General features: G+C 34.3%; 1 protein-coding gene across 1 annotated transcript in view; it reads left to right on the forward strand.

The window, feature by feature from the left end:
• The window catches only part of Adgrv1 (adhesion G protein-coupled receptor V1), a 583,921-nt gene that overhangs the window by 127,282 nt on the left and 438,759 nt on the right, over positions 1-17,880 (forward strand). Inside the window, exons 29-34 of the mRNA XM_047556631.1 lie at positions 6,352-6,567; positions 8,085-8,300; positions 9,001-9,245; positions 10,421-10,602; positions 11,390-12,201; positions 14,712-14,921. Of these exons, the coding sequence (XP_047412587.1) occupies positions 6,352-6,567; positions 8,085-8,300; positions 9,001-9,245; positions 10,421-10,602; positions 11,390-12,201; positions 14,712-14,921 (1,881 nt within the window). The remainder of the gene's footprint in view (positions 1-6,351; positions 6,568-8,084; positions 8,301-9,000; positions 9,246-10,420; positions 10,603-11,389; positions 12,202-14,711; positions 14,922-17,880) is intronic.

Here is a 17,880-nt window from a genome sequence, read left to right on the forward strand (position 1 = left end):
TCTGTTCCATTCCTTTACCCATGTATTGATTGGGTTTTTTGTTGTTTTGGTGTTCACTTTTTAAGTTCTTTATGTATCTTGAGATTAATGCTCTATCTGAGTCACTGGTGGCAAAGATTTTCTCCCATTCTGTAGGCTCTCTGTTCATGTTCTTGATTGTTTCCTTTGCTGAAAATAAGCTTTTTAGTTTGAATCCATTCCATTTATTGATTCTTGATTTTACTTCTTGTGCTTTCAGAGTTTTGTTGAGGAAATCATTTCCTAAGTCAACTTGATAGAGATTTGGGCCTACTTTTTCTTCTAGTAGGCACAGGGTCTCTGTTCTAATGCTCAGGTCCTTGATCTATTTAGAGTTCAGTTTTGTGTAGGGTGAGAGATAGGAGTCTAATTTTCTTTTATTACATATGGATTTCCAGTTTTCCCAGAACCATTTGTTAAGAGGCTACTTTTCTCCAATGTATGTTTATGGCGCCTTTGTCTAGTATGAGAGCTGTATTTATGTGGGTTTGTCTCTGTGTCTTCTGTTCTTTACCATCGGTCTTCATGTCTGTTTTGGTGCCAATACCATGCCCTTTTTGTTACTATAGCTCTGTAGTATAATTTAAGGTCTTGTTTCTGATGCCTCCTTCTTCACTTTTCTTACTGAGGATTTCTGTGTGTATTCTGGGTCTCTTATTTTTCCAAGTGAATTTCATTCCTGCTTTTCCAGTTTCTCTGAAGAATGTCATCAGAACCTTAATAGGAATTGTATTAAATCTGTATAGCATTTTTGGTAGTATGACCATTTTGACAATATTAATTCTGCCTATCCACGAACATGGGCAATCTTTCCATCTTCTAAGTTCTTCAATTTCTTTCTTTAGTGTTCTGTAGTTTTCATTGTAGAGGTCTTTCACCTCTTTTGTTAGATTGATTCTCAAATATTTTATTTTCTTTGAGGCTATTGTGAATTAGATAGTTTTCCCAATTTCTATTTCAGTTCATTCATCACTGATGTATAGGAACACAATTGATTTGTGGGTGTTAATTTTATATCCTGCTACTTTGCTGAATTCATTTATGAGTTCTAGAAGTTTCCTGGTGGAGTTTTTTAGGTCTTCTAAATATAGAATCATGTCATTAGCAAATAATGATAGTTCGAGTTCTTCTTTTCCTATTCATTTTCCTTTAATTTCTTTCTTCTGTCTAATTGCTCTGGCTAGAGTTTCCAGGACTACATTGAATAGAAGTGGTGAAAGATGGCATCCCTTTCTTGTTCCAATTTTTAGAAGGAATGCTTTCAATTTTTCTCCATTTAGAATGATGTTGGCCTTGGGTTTGGCATATATAACTTCTAAAATGTTGAGATGTGGTCCTAGTAGTTTTTCTAGTGCTTTGAATATGAATGGATGCTGTATTTTGTCGCATGCTTTTTTCTGCATCTATTGAGACAATCTTGTGATTCTTTAAGTCTGTTGATGTGATAAATTGAATTTATTGATTTCTGTATGTTGAACCAACCTTGCATCCCTGGGATGAACCCCAGTTGATTGTGGTGCACTATCTTCTGAATATGTTTTTGTATGCAATTTACTAGTATTTACCAAAAATTTATTAAGAATTTTTGCATTTATGTTCACCAGGGATATTGGTTTGAAATTTTCTTTCCTTGATGTGTCTTTTTCTGGTTTTGTTATCAGGGTGATACTGGCTTCATAGAATGAATTTGGAAGGATTCCCTCCTTTTCTATTTCATGAAATAATTTGAGGATGATTTATTGGTGTTATTTGTTCTTTAAAGGTCTGGTAGAACTTAGCAGAGAATCTGTCTGATACTGGGCATTTCTTTCTTGGTAGGCTTTTGATGGAGTCTTTAATTTCTTTGCTTGAAATTGATCTGTTTAAATTTTCTTTGTCCATTTGATTCAATTTGGGTAGGTTATATGTCTCTAGAAATTTGACAATGTTTTCAAGATTTTCTATTTTATTGGAGTATAAATTTTCAAAATAGATTCTGATTATCATCTGTATTTCTGTAGTGTACATTGTGATACTTCCTTTTTCATCATGAATTTTAATAGTTTGAGTTTTTTCATCATGAATTTTAATAGTTTGAGTTTTCTCTCTCTTTCTCTTCGTTAGATTGGTTAAGGTTACTTCAATTTTATTGATTTTTTTTTGAAAGAGTTGACTTTTTTGGGGGAGACTGGGGATTTAACTCAGGGGCACTCTACCACTGAACCACATCCCCAGCCCTATTATTTAGAGACAGGATCTCACTGAGTTGCTTAGTGCCTCCCTTTTGCTGAAGCTGGCTTTGAACTCATGATCATCCTGCCTCAGTCTCCCAAGCTGCTGGGATTACAGACAAGTACCAGTGTGCCTGGCCATAACCAACTTTTTTTCTGTCAATGTTTTGGATTATTTCTTTTGTTTCAGTTTTATTAATTTCAGATGTTTTTAATTATTTCCTGTCTTCTACTGCTTTTGGTGTTGATTTTTTCTTTTTATAGGACTTTGAGATGTAATGTTAGGTTATTTATTTGTTGACTTTCTATTCTTTCAATGAATGAGTTCAATGCAATGAACTCTTCTCTTAGCACTGACTTCATAGCGTCCCAGAGATTTTGATGTATTGTATTGCTATTCTCATTTACCTCTAAGTACTTTTTAAATTTCATCCCTGATTTCTTATGCTCTCCGGTTATTATTCAGTAGTGTATTACTCAGTCTCCAGGTGTTAGAGTAGCTTCTGTTTTTTTTTTTTTATCATTGATTTCTAATTTCATTCCATTATGATCTGATAGGATGCAAAGTATTATTTCTAATTTTTTGTATTTGCTAAGAATTGCCTTGTGACCTAAGATATGGTCTATTTTAGAGGAGATTCATGTGCTGCTGAGAAGAAAGTGTATTCAGTCATCAATGGATGAAATATTCTATATATGTCTGTTAAGTCTAAATTATTAATTGTATTTTTTAGTTCTAGAACTTCTTTATTTAGTTTTTGTTTAGAGAATATCCAGTTATGAGAGAGGTCTTTTAAAATCTTTCTTGGTAGGTGTTTGATGGCATCTTCAATTTCTATGTTGTTCTATTTGATTATTGAAATTGAGAAGGATTTGTTTAATGTACATAGATGCTCCATTGTTTAGGGCATAAATATTTATGATTGTCATGTCTTGTTGATGTATGATTCCCTTAAGCAGTATGAAATATCCTTCTTTATCCCATGTGATAAACTTTGGTTTGAGGTTCACTTTGTCTGATATGAGGATAGAAACCCTGTTTGTTTACAAGATCTATGTGAATGATATGTTTTTTTTCCTCCACCTTTTTACTTTAAGTCTGTGGATATCTTTGCCTATGAGGTGAGTTTCTTGGAGACATCACATTGTTGGGTCTTGTTTTTTAGTTCAGTCTGCCAGTGTGTGTCCTTTGATCGATGGGTTTAGGTCATTTACATTCAATGTTACTGAGATATGATAGTTATTCCCTGTCATTTTGATTTATTTCTGTTTTTTAATTTGAATTTGTATCTCCATTGATTCACTGTTCTTTTAGTGTAATTCCTCCCTTTGTTGGTTTTCACTTTTAATTTTCATTTCTTCTTCATGCACTACCTTATATGTTCTATAGTGCAGTCTTTCTAGTTGTGAATTCTTTTAACTTTTGTTTCTCAGGGAAAGTTTTTATTTCATCATCAATTCTGAAGGTTCATTTGGCTGGGTATAGTATTCTTGATGGCATCCATTTTCTTTCAGAGCTTGGTATATATTATTCCAAGACCTTCTAGTTTTGAGGGTCTGGGTTGAAAAAAACAACTTAGTTCTAGATTGGTTTCCCGCTAAATGTTACCTGTCATTTGTATCTGACAGCCTTAAAATTCTGTCCTTGTCCTTCTTTATGTATGTTAGGCATTTTTATAATAATGCACCTTGGTGTGGGTCTGTTGTAATTTTGTATATTTGGGGTCCTGTAAGCCTCTGGTATTTGATTTTACATTTGATTCTTTAGGTTTGGGAAGTTTTCTGATATTATTTCATTGAAAAGATTGTGCATTCTTTTTGTTTGTATCTCTGAGCCTTTATCTAACCCAATAAATCTTCAATTTGATCTTTTCAGGTTATCCCATATTTCTTGAAATTTCTGTTCATGATCTCTTCTTATCTTTTCTTCATGGTCAACTTTGTTTTCAAGATTATATATTTTGTCTGCACTGCCTGAAACTGTCTTCCAAGTGATCTACTCTATTGATGGTGCTTTCAATTTAATTTTTAATTTTTAATTTAATTCCTTCATTTTGAAGATTTCCGCTCTTTTTTTCCAGAATCTTTATCTCTTTATTGAAGTGGTCTTTCATTTCCTGTATCTTCTATCATTTCACTCCTTATAAGGTCCGTTACTTTGCAGGTTACTTGAACTATGTATGTTCTGAACTCCTTTCCTGACATTTCTTCCACTGTGGTATCAAAGGATTTTGTTATTGGAGTATCTTGGTTTGTTTGGGGGCATTTGTTCCATGGTTTTTGTGTGTCTACCCACCCAGCAGAATGAATCTGAGGCAGTAGAGTTTCTACCCTGTGAACTTATGATGTCCCTGAAGGTTTCCAGTACCTCACTGTTTAGGGGTAGACAAATAATAACAAGAATCAATGCAAACAATATATAACATTAAACCAAATAGTTCCTACTATGACATCTAGAATGTTAATTTTCACAATAAGCAGAAATGATGTGATCAGTTATTGTCTACAATAAAAACAGCAAGTTTGTCAAAGGTTTACAATTTCAAATGGTGTACAGAGAGAAAAGAAGTGATATAGGATGTGATGGTTATTAGGAAGGAGGAAAGAAGATAGATGTAAAGAATTAAAGGAGAAGTGAAAGAGAGAAAAATAGAGTTAGACTATTAGTGAAAGAAAAGAAAGAATCAAGCAAAACAGGTAAGGGAAATATATATATATATATATATATATATATGTAAAGTGAAAATTTTAAAAATTAAAAATAAAAGAATATAAAATAAAACTAAAATATTCCAATTAAACTCCTAAACCTCAAAAAACTGATCCATAAAAAATAGCTGGCTTCAAAAATGTTTGCTAAAAAACTGTCTGCTTTTTTGGTTTCATGCCACAGAATAGCCAGGAAAGCAACCTCTTCTATTCAGCCATTTTGAAAACCTAGTGATTCAAATTTTAATAGACAAATGGGTATAGGACCTAGTAGGATCTTTGCTGCTCTATTCTGAATGTAATAATCAACTTCCATGGAGGAGGAGCACAGTGTAGGAGAAGCAGCTGTCAGCACCTGGGTTAGGGTACAGGGCAGGGTGCCCTGTGGTGCAGAGCCAAAGGTCTGATAGCTGGTGTGGTAGGAATCATAAATAGGAAGCAGGAAATGAGGCAAGCTATTTTGTATGCCTTTGTATTATATCTGACAGGTATAGTAGAAGAACTTACATGAGTTCCTCAACTTTCTTGTGAATTCCTCATCTGCTGAACAATATATGTCTATCTTTATCTGTCTCAGTAGATGAATGGTTAAGAAAATACGGTAATATACACAGGAGATATTATTTGACTCTCAAAGAGAATGAAATCTTACTATTTGTGGCAAAATTGGTGGAATTAGGGAACTTTATCGTAAGTGAAATAAGCCAGGCCCAAAAGACAAATACTGCATGTTCTTACTCATATGTAGAAGTTAAACACATTGCTCTCAAAGAAGAGTGTAGATTTCTAGAGTGATTAGTAGAAGCTAGGAAAGTTAGTAAGGAGGGGAGAGAGAGGGAGGTTGGATCATAGGTATCCAAATACAGTTAGATGGGAGGAGTAAGTCATGGTGTTCTGTAGTGCAGTTGGGTGATGAAAGTCTGCAGCTGGTCTTTGAACTCAAGGAACTTACAAGGAAATGACTTCCCTACCTAATTTTGTAACTGGAATGCTGATTTTCTTTAATGGTGTGGAGGTGAACTTATTAGAAGCATATAATTCTGTGGGCTCATTATGACTTGTAATATTATGTAAATTCTTGATTAATTATACTTGAATAATTTCACCCCTTTTAAGAAATTTTCAATACTTTTAAACATGTTCCTGTGAGATAATCATTCATTCCTTTGCTAAACTTTTACAGTAAAAGAAAAAAACTCCCTAGAACATAAGATGGAAGAGAGCAGGGATTTTCTATTTACTTTATTTTTGTATTTCCAATGTCTAGTTTAATGCTGGTGCATATACATATTTAAATCCTTTGAAATATCAATAGCAGAGAGAGTCATTTGACTGATGGAATCTTGCTGATGCTTCTTGATGACTTTTAACCAGATTTTAGAATTTTGATATATTAACTTTTCTTCTGTTTTAGTTCCCAATTCTCCACGCCTGGGGCCTAAGGTGGAAACCGTAGCCCATCTAATTATCCTTGCCAATGATGATGCTTTTGGAACCCTTCAGCTCTCAGCCCCAGTGGTTCGAGTGGCAGAGAATCATGTTGGACCCCTTATCAATGTGACTAGAACAGGAGGAGCATTTGCAGATGTTTCTGTGAAGTTTAAAGCTGTGCCAATAACTGCAGTCGCTGGTAAGAAAAGATATGTAAGGAGCAGCAAAGTGTTTTAGAGGGTCATGTGTCCTGATTAACAAAGCCACTTAAGTACATAATTAGAAAAATCAACTAGAAAACATCAATACTCTTCCATCTGTTTAGACACTAATCTAAAGCTTTTATATATCTATGACTTCAAATTGGTAGAATTTGTGAAAAACCATGGTAAAATTGTATAAAAATTCAAAAGTTATGATGGCTAAAATATACACAAGCCAAAGGAAAGTAAACTAAGAATGTCATTGACTTTCTCTGTATTTTTTTTTTTCATTTTTTGAAAGAGTTTCATTAATCACTACTGAGGAATGCAGGAAAAAATGAGGAGCCTTTCATTTTGGTTCTTTGCAATAACCTTGTCTCTGGACACCTGCATTTATCTTGCTTGTTTATTTATTTATGAAGACTATGGAAGAGACAATGGTCGGCACTGACTATTTTATGTATAAACAGAATGATTTGACTGCCAAATGCACACATAAGGAGACTGCCTTCTTCAGTAGTGGAGATCCAGCAGTTGAAGGGAGAATTTGCCTAATAGCAGTGCAGTTAGAATTCTAGTGTTGATTTAAAGGAATAGTAGTATGAATGAGGGGGATTCATGCCTGATTTAAAATTATCTGGATGTGATTCTTACCAGAAAAGACAGCTAGCCAGGGCCAGGGCTGTAGATCAGTGGCAGAGCACTTGCCTAGCATGTGTAAGGCACTGGTTTCAATCTTTGGCACCACATAAAAATAAAAAAAAAAAAAGAACCAAAACAACAACAACAACAACAAAAATAAACAAGCCAGGCTTACCTCATTTGTGCACATTTGAGTATGCACAGCCCTAGGAATACCTGACTGTCTCCTGATAGCCTCATCGATTGACAGGTGGGGGGAGTTAATGTTTGAGGAGTTAGTCTGTAGATTCCAAAGGGAACCTCCTTCCTTTCTCTATCTAGTGCTTGTCCTCCTGCCACTCTGAACAGTACTCAGCAGCAGCTTTTTATCCAGCTTTGTAGGAAAGTTTGTCATTTCCAACTGTACACTGAGAATGTTAACATGCCATCTCTGCAATAGTATAATTTATCTTCCTAGTGAGATTTGAGTTTAGCTCTTTTCTTTGTTCTGAAAGTATTGTACATTTTTTTGTAGATAAGGAGCCACTCACTCTACAGAGAGAGAAAGAAGGAGTGAGGGGAGTAGAGAGGGAAAATGAGAGAGAGAATCTATCTGTACCTAAGAATGTAAGAAGCATCTTCCTGAAAATGAAGGGATGAGGCTGAACACCCTTAGGAAGTCTTTTCTATTATCTTATGATATTATCAAATCCAACTTTTATTAGTTTTAGAAAAAAAACTCCCTGTTTAGAATAAATATAGTTAATATTTAAAAAAAAAAAAGCCTCCTCAAGTACATCCATGAAGTTTGGTGTAAATATTGTTTCCCTAGTGTGTGGAATGTTTATCATATTCTAAATAAGTGCTAACATTTTGCTTTTTGTTCTTGCAGGTGAAGATTACAGTATAGCTTCATCAGATGTGGTCTTGCTAGAAGGGGAAACCAGTAAAGCTGTGCCAATATACATCATCAATGACATCTACCCTGAACTGGAAGAATCTTTCCTCGTGCAGTTGCTGAATGAAACAACAGGAGGAGCGAAACTAGGGACTTTGACAGAGGCCATCATTATTATTGAGGCTTCTGATGATCCCTATGGATTATTTGGTAATTGGCTTGTTTGCATCTTTTACTTGTTTATATAATTCAAGTATAATCACCTTTTCTTTTCTGTAGAGACTCAGAATTGATTTGTTTCCCTTTTTAACCTATATTAGTGATATATAGGACCCCTATGTAGACCAACAGGTATGGCTAGTGGCAATTTTTTAAAAAGGAAGTAAATCACCCCTTAATGTCCTTGAGACAGAAATCATAAACTCTTAGCTTTTTATTCAGATTTGGCTCCTAGATGCGTTTTTGTTAGTTTTAGATAATTCTTTAAAAAATTAATTTGTAGAAATTGCACTCAGATCTGACTTTCTGGGCTTTCTTGATAAGTAGGAAAGTCTGGAAACATTGAGTCCCCCTTTCCAGCCTGGTATCTGTCATAGGAGCAAATAGGAATACCCCTGGGGACTGGACTGGCTGTGAGTGTAGTTAACCACAGCTCCCACTGGATTTTTTCACTCATGGCTGGTACATACCTAACCCCTGTGAACATTTGAGTTTATGATTTCTGCTTTTAGCACAATGAAAAAAAATAGTTGGAAACTTTGGCAGGCCTGAAGTTGTATCACAGCATGTTACTCTGCTTTTTGGGGGGTGTAGCTACTTAGGTTGCTTAGGGACAGAAAGAATCCACTGTAGAAGGGTGCTTGTTAGTTCTGTGTTGACTCAGTATACTTTGTATCTTTCTGCCCTCCAGGTTTTCAGATTACTAAACTTATTGTAGAGGAACCTGAGTTTAACTCAGTGAAGGTAAACCTGCCAATAATTCGAAATTCTGGGACACTCGGCAATGTTACTGTTGAGTGGGTTGCCACCATTAATGGACAGCTTGCTACTGGCGACCTGCGAGTTGTCTCAGGTAATGTGACCTTTGCCCCTGGGGAAACCATTCAAACCTTGTTGTTAGAGGTCCTGGCTGACGACGTTCCGGAGATTGAAGAGGTGAGAGGAATGGCTAGTATAGAATGACACTGTAAATTGTGCCTTGTCTTATAGTGACTAGAACAGATGACTCTGGCTATGACATTTTAGAGAGAATGTCAGATAAATTTTTTCTGCAAGAAAGTCCAAAGTATGGTAGTGTAAAAGTGATCTTTACAAATAACAAGAGCAGGAATATTCTAGAAATAGATTGTGTATACATGCCATTTTATTAGTATAAGTCTTTTTTGTGTGCAATCACATTGTATTTTTCAACATTTGTGTTAAATAATTAAAAAATATAAAACTATGTTAACTTTTTCTCCATTTGTTTCATTAATTTGTATTCATGGTCCCCTTTGGCTTGGGTACAAGCTAATACTGATTTCCATTCTTTATTTATTCTTCAACTATTATTGAGAGTTTACTGTTAACAAATACAGCTAGGTAATTTTCCTGTTACATATTTTTCATGATGAAGAAGCAATGTGGCAACTAAAATTAGAGTGTCAGTGGGAAAGTTGATTCATCCATCACTAACATATTATCTGAAGATAATTTTATTTTATGAAATTCAAGAATTACTAAAGCTTAGACCTCATGAAATTATATTAGCATTTATTCTTTAATAGTATTAAATTTAAAAGGAGTCCATAAAATTTCTCTTGAATGCAAATCATAATTCACTTCTAAAATATTATTCATTAATATATATAAAACATTTCTTTTTCCTTATTTCTAAAGGTTGCAATACAATATGATTTTTTTTCTTTTAAGATTTTTCAGACTTTCAAGATAACATGGAAAATAAAGCATAATAGATTTAACTTTGCACTAAAATGTATATGCATTATTTTCCCTTAATAAAAAAGGTGTAGAACATAAGTCGTATTATTGAAATGATAAACAAAAATGGGTATCTTAAAATTGATTCATATGATTATAAAACTGAATATTAAGGAATTTAAACAACCTGTATTATGTATAATCATGCTCTTTTATTAAGTTGATAATGAATTATTCTATTCCATGCTGGGTTTGCAAATGTAATTAAGGAGTTTCTTTGAGTTCATTTATACTTCATTCCATTTTATTCTTCTACTTGTATGGATATGTTTGCTGATTTTTACCTGCATCATTCTTTCTCTAATTTCAGAACTGGGATGCTGTTAAGGAAGTTTTCACTCTATTTTTAGGTTATCCAGGTGCAACTAACTGATGCCTCTGATGGAGGTACAATTGGGTTAGATCGAGTGGCAAATATTATTATTCCTGCCAATGATAATCCATATGGCACGGTAGCCTTTGTTCAGTCAGTTTATCGTGTTCAAGAGCCTCTGGAAAGAAGTTCCTGTGCTAACATCACTGTCAGGCGAAGGTATATGAGGTGGTTACTGGAATCTGTGGGAGTGATGGGAATCATGGGTGGTGGGGAAGGATCCTTCTATAATTAAATAATTTGGATTTGGTGCTTTTTCCATATTGTAACTTATTTTATAGGTTAGTTAATGTATTGGTTGAATTATGCCTATTAATGAAAAGACCCATCATACTTACACCTATCATTAGTGAAATGAAAATAGATTATACAACTTTGTGATTTCTAATCCCATAAATTTATTACTTTAATCTATGATCTGTTTAAAGTAGAACTTAAACACAACTTTAAAGAACACTCAGACGTTGTTTGAAGGGCTTGATTTTCAGATTCTGGTTTTTCCTGCATTTCTTTTTCGAAGCAGTATAGTTTTCACTGTGCTTCTTTAGAAACAGAAAATGTAGGATTGAGGGATCTTGCAGCAAGTCAATACATTTCCTCCAAATGTACTGTGACTATTGTTATCTTCCGTAAATCCTAGTAATGAAAACTCACCTTTTAATTCCCTTTGGAAATTCTGAAATTAATACCATTTGCATATCTTGCAAGATATTTTCATAACTCAATTAAAAATAAGCATCATTTAAAAATCATTATTTGATTGAAAACTAGCAAAGGTTGCCTACATAAGGAAACAAAATGTTGATAGACATGTAATTAAGAAGCAAGTAGTGTTTGTACTATTAGTTTAAACATTTTTTTTAAAAAAAGGAAAACCATTCTCTTTGTGCAATTTGCAGATTACTTTGAATACTTAACCTGTCTTAATTGTCCCTCCACCTTTTAGCGGAGGGCACTTTGGGCAGCTGTTGTTGTTCTACAGTACTTCTGACATTGACGTAGTGACTCTTGCGGTTGAGGAAGGTGAAGATTTACTGTCCTACTATGAATCTCCAATTCAAGGGGTGCCTGACCCACTTTGGAGAACTTGGGTGAATGTCTCTGCAGTGGGGGAACCCCAGTACACCTGTGCCACTCTGTGCCTCAAAGAACACGCTTGCTCAGCATTTTCATTTTTCAGTACTTCAGAGGGTCCCCAATGTTTTTGGATGACATCCTGGATCAATCCAACTGTCAACAATTCAGATTTCTGGACCTACAGGAAAAACATGACCAGAGTAGCCTCTCTTTTTAGTGGTCAAGCTGTGGCTGGTAGTGACTATGAGCCTGTGACAAGGCAGTGGGCCATAATGCTGGAAGGTGAAGAATTTGCAAATCTCACAGTTTCTATTCTTCCTGATGATTTTCCAGAGATGGATGAGAGTTTCCTAATTTCTCTCCTTGAAGTTCATCTCATGAACATCACAGCCACTTTTAAAAATCAGCCAACCATAGGACAGCCAAATACTTCTACAGTTATTATAGCACTAAATGGTGATGCCTTTGGAGTGTTTGTGATCTACAGTATTAGTCCTAATACCTCAGAAGACGGCTTGTTTGTCGAAGTTCAGGAGCAGCCTCAGACCTTGGTGGAGTTGGTGATCCACAGGACAGGAGGCAGCTTAGGTCAGGTGACTGTTGAATGGCGTGTTGTTGGTGGAACAGCTACTGAAGGTTTAGATTTTATAGGTGCTGGAGATATTCTGACTTTTGCCGAAGGTGAGTCATGGTTCTAAATGGATTTCAATTTTCCCTGGTAAGGTCATCAGAGTCAATTTTTATGATAATGTTCATAACAATTCTTCCTTATATGTGTATTACTATGTGTTTATTCTTGCTAATTTATAGAAGTGTAGTATGGTTTTGGCAAAAATAGGAATTAATTGGCTTATTAATGATTGATGTGACATATATAGGCAGATATGACCCTATATGTATTTTTTAATTTATTGAAAAGATTTTGAGGTAATATGTGAGTTTTAACCCTTTATGCATGATAGTAGTGCCTTTAGATGCAACTATAAGGCTGGTTTTATTTTGTAAGAAAAATTACAAGAATGCTATGTACTTAAAACCAACATGTGGGTAAGTGGTACTACCTAGGCAAACTTATGGGCATTTTCAAATACACTAGACAAGTCAGGATAAATCTTCAATGAAAAGAATTTAAAAGTAAAATAGTATAAAATTTGTTGACTGCATTCATATTAAATTAAACTTAGTGTAGATTAATCTATAATACAGTCATTAGCCTTGGGTGGGATCACAAAAATTTATATATAGTGTAATTATATATAATATGGTCAACAAAGTAAAATTAGGGTCAGATTCACTGATTCTTTTTAGGACTAGTTGAATCATCTGATATTTAAGATTAGAAAAGTTCATATGTTTAAAATAGTTTAATTGGATGTGGAAAAGTTTTTATTGAAATCATTGTTTAAATCCTGATTGGGCAATTATAGATTCCATAAAAAATTTTTTAATATGGAGTTTTCCTGATTGAAATAGTAATATTCATAAGACTCTCACAATATACAATGAAGTGAAGGAAATAAATCTTAATTCATAGTTCCATATCTAGGATCAGTTCATTATATCTGTTGTTTAACTTTGTAATCCAAGCATGTTTTTTATTAAACTAGTTAGGGGTTATGGTACAGGCATCCTTTGAAAAGGTAAACTTTTTGAAGCATCTAATAAGCACCGTGTTTTAGAATGTGCTTTTAAAAGAGTGGAAAACATATTTATAATGTTTATTCCTTAAGAAATGGCTTGGGGAATAGTGGAATATGATATGATTGATGGAAGGGGATAGTTTGGTAATTGATAACATTTTTCCCTATTTCAAAAAGGGAATAACGAAAATGTAATGAGGACAGAGTGGTGATAAAAATTTAAAGTTAGATTTTCTGGTGACTCTGATAACTACAAAGAAAGTTATCATACACAGTATAATCATTATACAAATTATTATTTCCTTCAATTGTAATTTTTGCACTACATAAAATGGACTATATTTTACATCTAACCTAGATTAATATTAGATAACATGTACTGTCTTGAGGCAATCTGGACATTGCTGTATTGATGGGAATGCATCAAGATCAGGAGGGAGAAACTATGCATTTAATTTTCTTTCTCCTGTTTCCTGTTCTTTCTTTTTCACTCTCTTTCATCCTCTTTCCAGAGTCGGAGGAAGTAGATTTGGATACCATAGGCTGAACCACAGAAGCAGTATTTGCTTTCAGGTGCTCACTGGTGCCCTATCTACGACTACATTCTAGACCAAATTGCAAAGTAATTGTTTGGCCCCACTGGCCATCTTGCCTCCCTTTGAATTCATTTTCTGCCTATTTCCTACAGTGCCCTACATCCTGGAAGTTGGTTCTTGGTGTTGTCTGGTTGCCCAAAGGCTTATCTTATTCATGCTGGTTCTTTTCCTTGGAATTTGTCATCCCTTTCCTGCCCTGACCTCATCCTGCCATGTTGACCACGTTTCCCTATGTGCTTCTGGTTTTTCAGGGAGGTGATGGGTTGAATACCTGGTTAAAATTTTTCCATAATAGGGACTGGGGCTGTAGCCCAGTGGCAAAACACTTGCCTAGCATGTGTGAGGCACTGGATTCGATCCTCAGCACCACATAAAAATGTAAACAAATAAAGGCATGTTGTCCATCTACAACTACAAAAATTTTTTTTTAAAATATTTTTCCACAATAATGTCAGAATGAGAGTGAGACCCCATTGTCTTTAAGGCAACAATTCTTAGACAGAAAATGCTTTTAAAGCTTACTCTCGGGCTGGGAATGTAGCTCAGTTGGCAAAGTGCTTGCCTTGCATGCACAAGGCCCTGGGTTCAATCCCCAGCATCATAAAAAAAAAAAAAAAAACCAAAAAAACAAAAAAAACTTCCTCTCAACTTAGGTCATTGGAAATAAAGCTATGATTCTTTGAAATAATTCTACCCTTTAACTTTTTAGTGACTTAAAATGTTCCTCTACACATTAATGAAAGTTTACAGTGTTTTCTATGTAAAAAATATATAGGTGAACAAAGAAAATTTGATTTTAATGCTGCTAAGATTGCCCCAAATACTGAACTATTATAATGAACTTATGTTATTTTTTACTTCACTTTGTAAGATAGAAATTATTTTGGGCCTTTCTGAGTTTTCTATGTTCATGATTTTGTTACTGTGGTTTTTAATTCCATGAAATTTTTTATAGGTGAAACCAAAAAGACAGCCATTTTAACCATTCTGGATGATTCTGATCCAGAGGATGATGAAAGCATCATAGTTAGTTTGGTGTATACTGAAGGAGGAAGTAGAATTTTGCCCAGCTCCGACACTGTTAGAGTGAATATTTTGGCCAATGACAATGTGGCGGGAATTGTTAGCTTTCAGACAGCTTCCAGATCTGTCATAGGCCATGAAGGTGGGTTCTTTTTTTTGAGCACATTCATTTTCTTTTCTATGAATGTCATTTTTTGCCTAGTCTTTTAAAGATTGTGATTTTTTTCTTTTAATTATTTTGTTGAACTGTGTGTTTTCATCTGAATGGGACATATTTGGGAAAGGGCTTAGTGAACTGCTTAACTAGATGTAGGAGGCTTGCAGAATGATTCTGTGTTCCAGCTTGCCACTCTCTATTGGTGTGATTTTAGTAGTCAACCCTGAGATGCTAAGCTTTCTCATCTGTTAAATGGCAAAATGTTATTTACTTCATAGGATTAAATGAGCTAATAAATGTAAAGTGCTTAGCACAGTTCTTGGCAAATGTAATATATACTTTTTAGTAGCCATTGCTATTAAGCAGTGAAATATTGACTCACTGTTAAAAACAAGTACTAGATTAAAATCAGTGAACATTTTAACCTTGATTTTATATTGTTTTTGTATGTTTTATAAAGAGTGCCAAACTGGAAAATCTTATGTAATATCTATATTTTGCCTTGAAACACTATAATTTTCTTGAATTCTTATTTTTTATTTCATATCATAAATATATATAGGGTAATTTTTTTGTTTTAGATATTACAACTGTTTTGTTTTTGTCTTTGAACAAGCCTATTTTGGAGATTTAAAAAAAATTTACAAATTGTTTCACCACATTGTTTGTATTTGGAATTAAAAAATAATTTTAAAGAGTTAAGAAATGTGAATGATATAAATCATGTATATGGATCGCCACAGATGAGAAAACAAAACTGAGAGAGATCAAGTGACTTGACAAAATCAAGTAACTAATTTGTGACTGTGCTGGAATCTGAATATATTTCACTGTTTACTGTCTCCTTAGTATATACTTCCCATTTGAAAGTTTATTGAATTTACTTATGTAAATGTTTGAGCCATTTTCTGACACTCTTTTATTAATGGTTTAGAATTGCATTTTGTCATAGTAATAATGATTAAGAGTGACTAACAAATTGCCATAACCCAATCTAAAGACAAATTATTATCAAAAAATTATTTATAACATAATATAAATGAAATGTCACTGCTGGGATAGTTAATATTAATGACAAGAAGAACATTTATAAGGTATTTTCTGTGTGACAGTTGCTCCACTTCAGTTACTTCACTTAATTTTAGCAGCAGTCCTATGAACTGGGTATAATAGAATACATGAGATTTTTACTTAAGTAAATTGAATTGGAGATGAGATGTGGAACTTTAAATCCAACTGTGTTGGAATCCAAAGCCCACACTTACCGGGCACACTGTGAGGAAAGACCTCATTCTGTTTGAATTTATTTGCTGGAGAACCTGACAATGCAGAAATTTTTGATAAATATGTGAAGTGATTTGAGCTGAAAGAGTAATGAATGTGAGTAATAATGTCTATGTGAAAGAAAGAATTTAGTAAGAAACTCTAATTCTATCTCAGGTTAGAGATAGAAGTTGGATTTTCAGAGATGATAGTTGAAATCAGGAAAATACAATCTCTGGGAACATAATAGATAAACAAGTTATCAAGGATGGAACCATGTAGAACACCAGGCTAAGATACTGGGAAAGGTAAGAACCGAAAGGAGAAAGGGGTCAGACGAAACTAGGGAGAAATGTTCATTAGTTACCAGAAGAAGGAAGTAATTAGTCAATGGGTCTCATACTAATGTGACCAACAAGCAAGATTAAATTTTCAAATGGGCTAGAGAAAATAGTAGCAGATGTGGATGGATTGTAAAGGAGAATTGGGGATAGAAAGAGGATATCTAAGGATAAACTAATGGATGTAGTGGCCTGTGAGGAGTGCTCCTCAAAGAAGGGTCCTTGGGTCGGGGTTGTGGCTCAGTGGTAGAATGTGAGGCACTGGGTTCGATTCTCAGCACCACATAAAAATAAATCAAATAAAGGTATTTTTTCCATTACAGCAACAACAACAACTCAAAAGCTGGGTTCTCAGGCCTGTTTCCATTCACAGAGTGCTAATGGTCTATAATTAGATAAGATTATTAACTTTTACACCAGTTTCACTTTGCCATGACATCCAAAAGCATTTTCTCTGGGCTTGTAGTCCATGTGTTCTTTTGATATTTAACTTACATAGTCTTTCAATTTATTGTATTTTACAAGAATGTCATTCTATAATGGATTAAGGCAAACAGAAGAAAATAAGCCTTTGTCTTTCATGGCATAAAGTATTTAAAAAAATTGTTTTTTAGTTGTCCATGGATCTTTATTTATTTATATGTGGTACTGAGAATCAAACCCAGTACCTCACACATGCTAGGCAAGTACTCTACCACTGAGCTACAACCCTAGCCTTTTCATGGTATACAGTTTTGAGAAGCACTGCTCGTTGGCCATGAGAACAAGGAAAGGAGCAACATTGGAGAAAAATTAAAGAGCAGTAACCTGAATTTGCTTTTGTTTTGTTGGAGAAATTTGGGGGAGGAAAATATTATATAAGTAAAGAGTTTAAGTGTTGATGGTATGGAGGCTACAAATAAGGCTAGAGGCCAGGAGGTTTAAATTAGATTTAAGAAGGAATTTAGAGCTAGACTAGGCATGTGCTTTGCTGTGATATGATGGAATTTTGTTTTTAAAGAAAACAAAAAATATGAATTTCCAGCATCAACTTAAGGAGATTTTAACTGTAAGGTAACTAGTGTTGTGAACATGGATTCTCTGTCTGGTGATGATGGTAATGCATGGTTTCTGAAGAAACCAAGGCTCTCCTGCTGGGTACCAAAGCATCTTGGAGAAATTGCAGATACTAGCACCTGTAGTCTCTTTCGGCTGGATGAACTTCACCTTGAAAACCATATTACTGGTATCTTCAGTTTTCAACACCTGAATCTGTATCTGCAGGAGATGCAAAGAAGAAAAGGGATTTTAATTAAGATAATTAGTCCAAGTGGGTTATTGGTTAAAAATTTGCATCAGCA

The sequence above is a fragment of the Sciurus carolinensis genome, chromosome 6 (genome assembly GCF_902686445.1).
Source record: "Sciurus carolinensis chromosome 6, mSciCar1.2, whole genome shotgun sequence".
Classification (NCBI taxonomy): domain Eukaryota; kingdom Metazoa; phylum Chordata; class Mammalia; order Rodentia; family Sciuridae; genus Sciurus; species Sciurus carolinensis.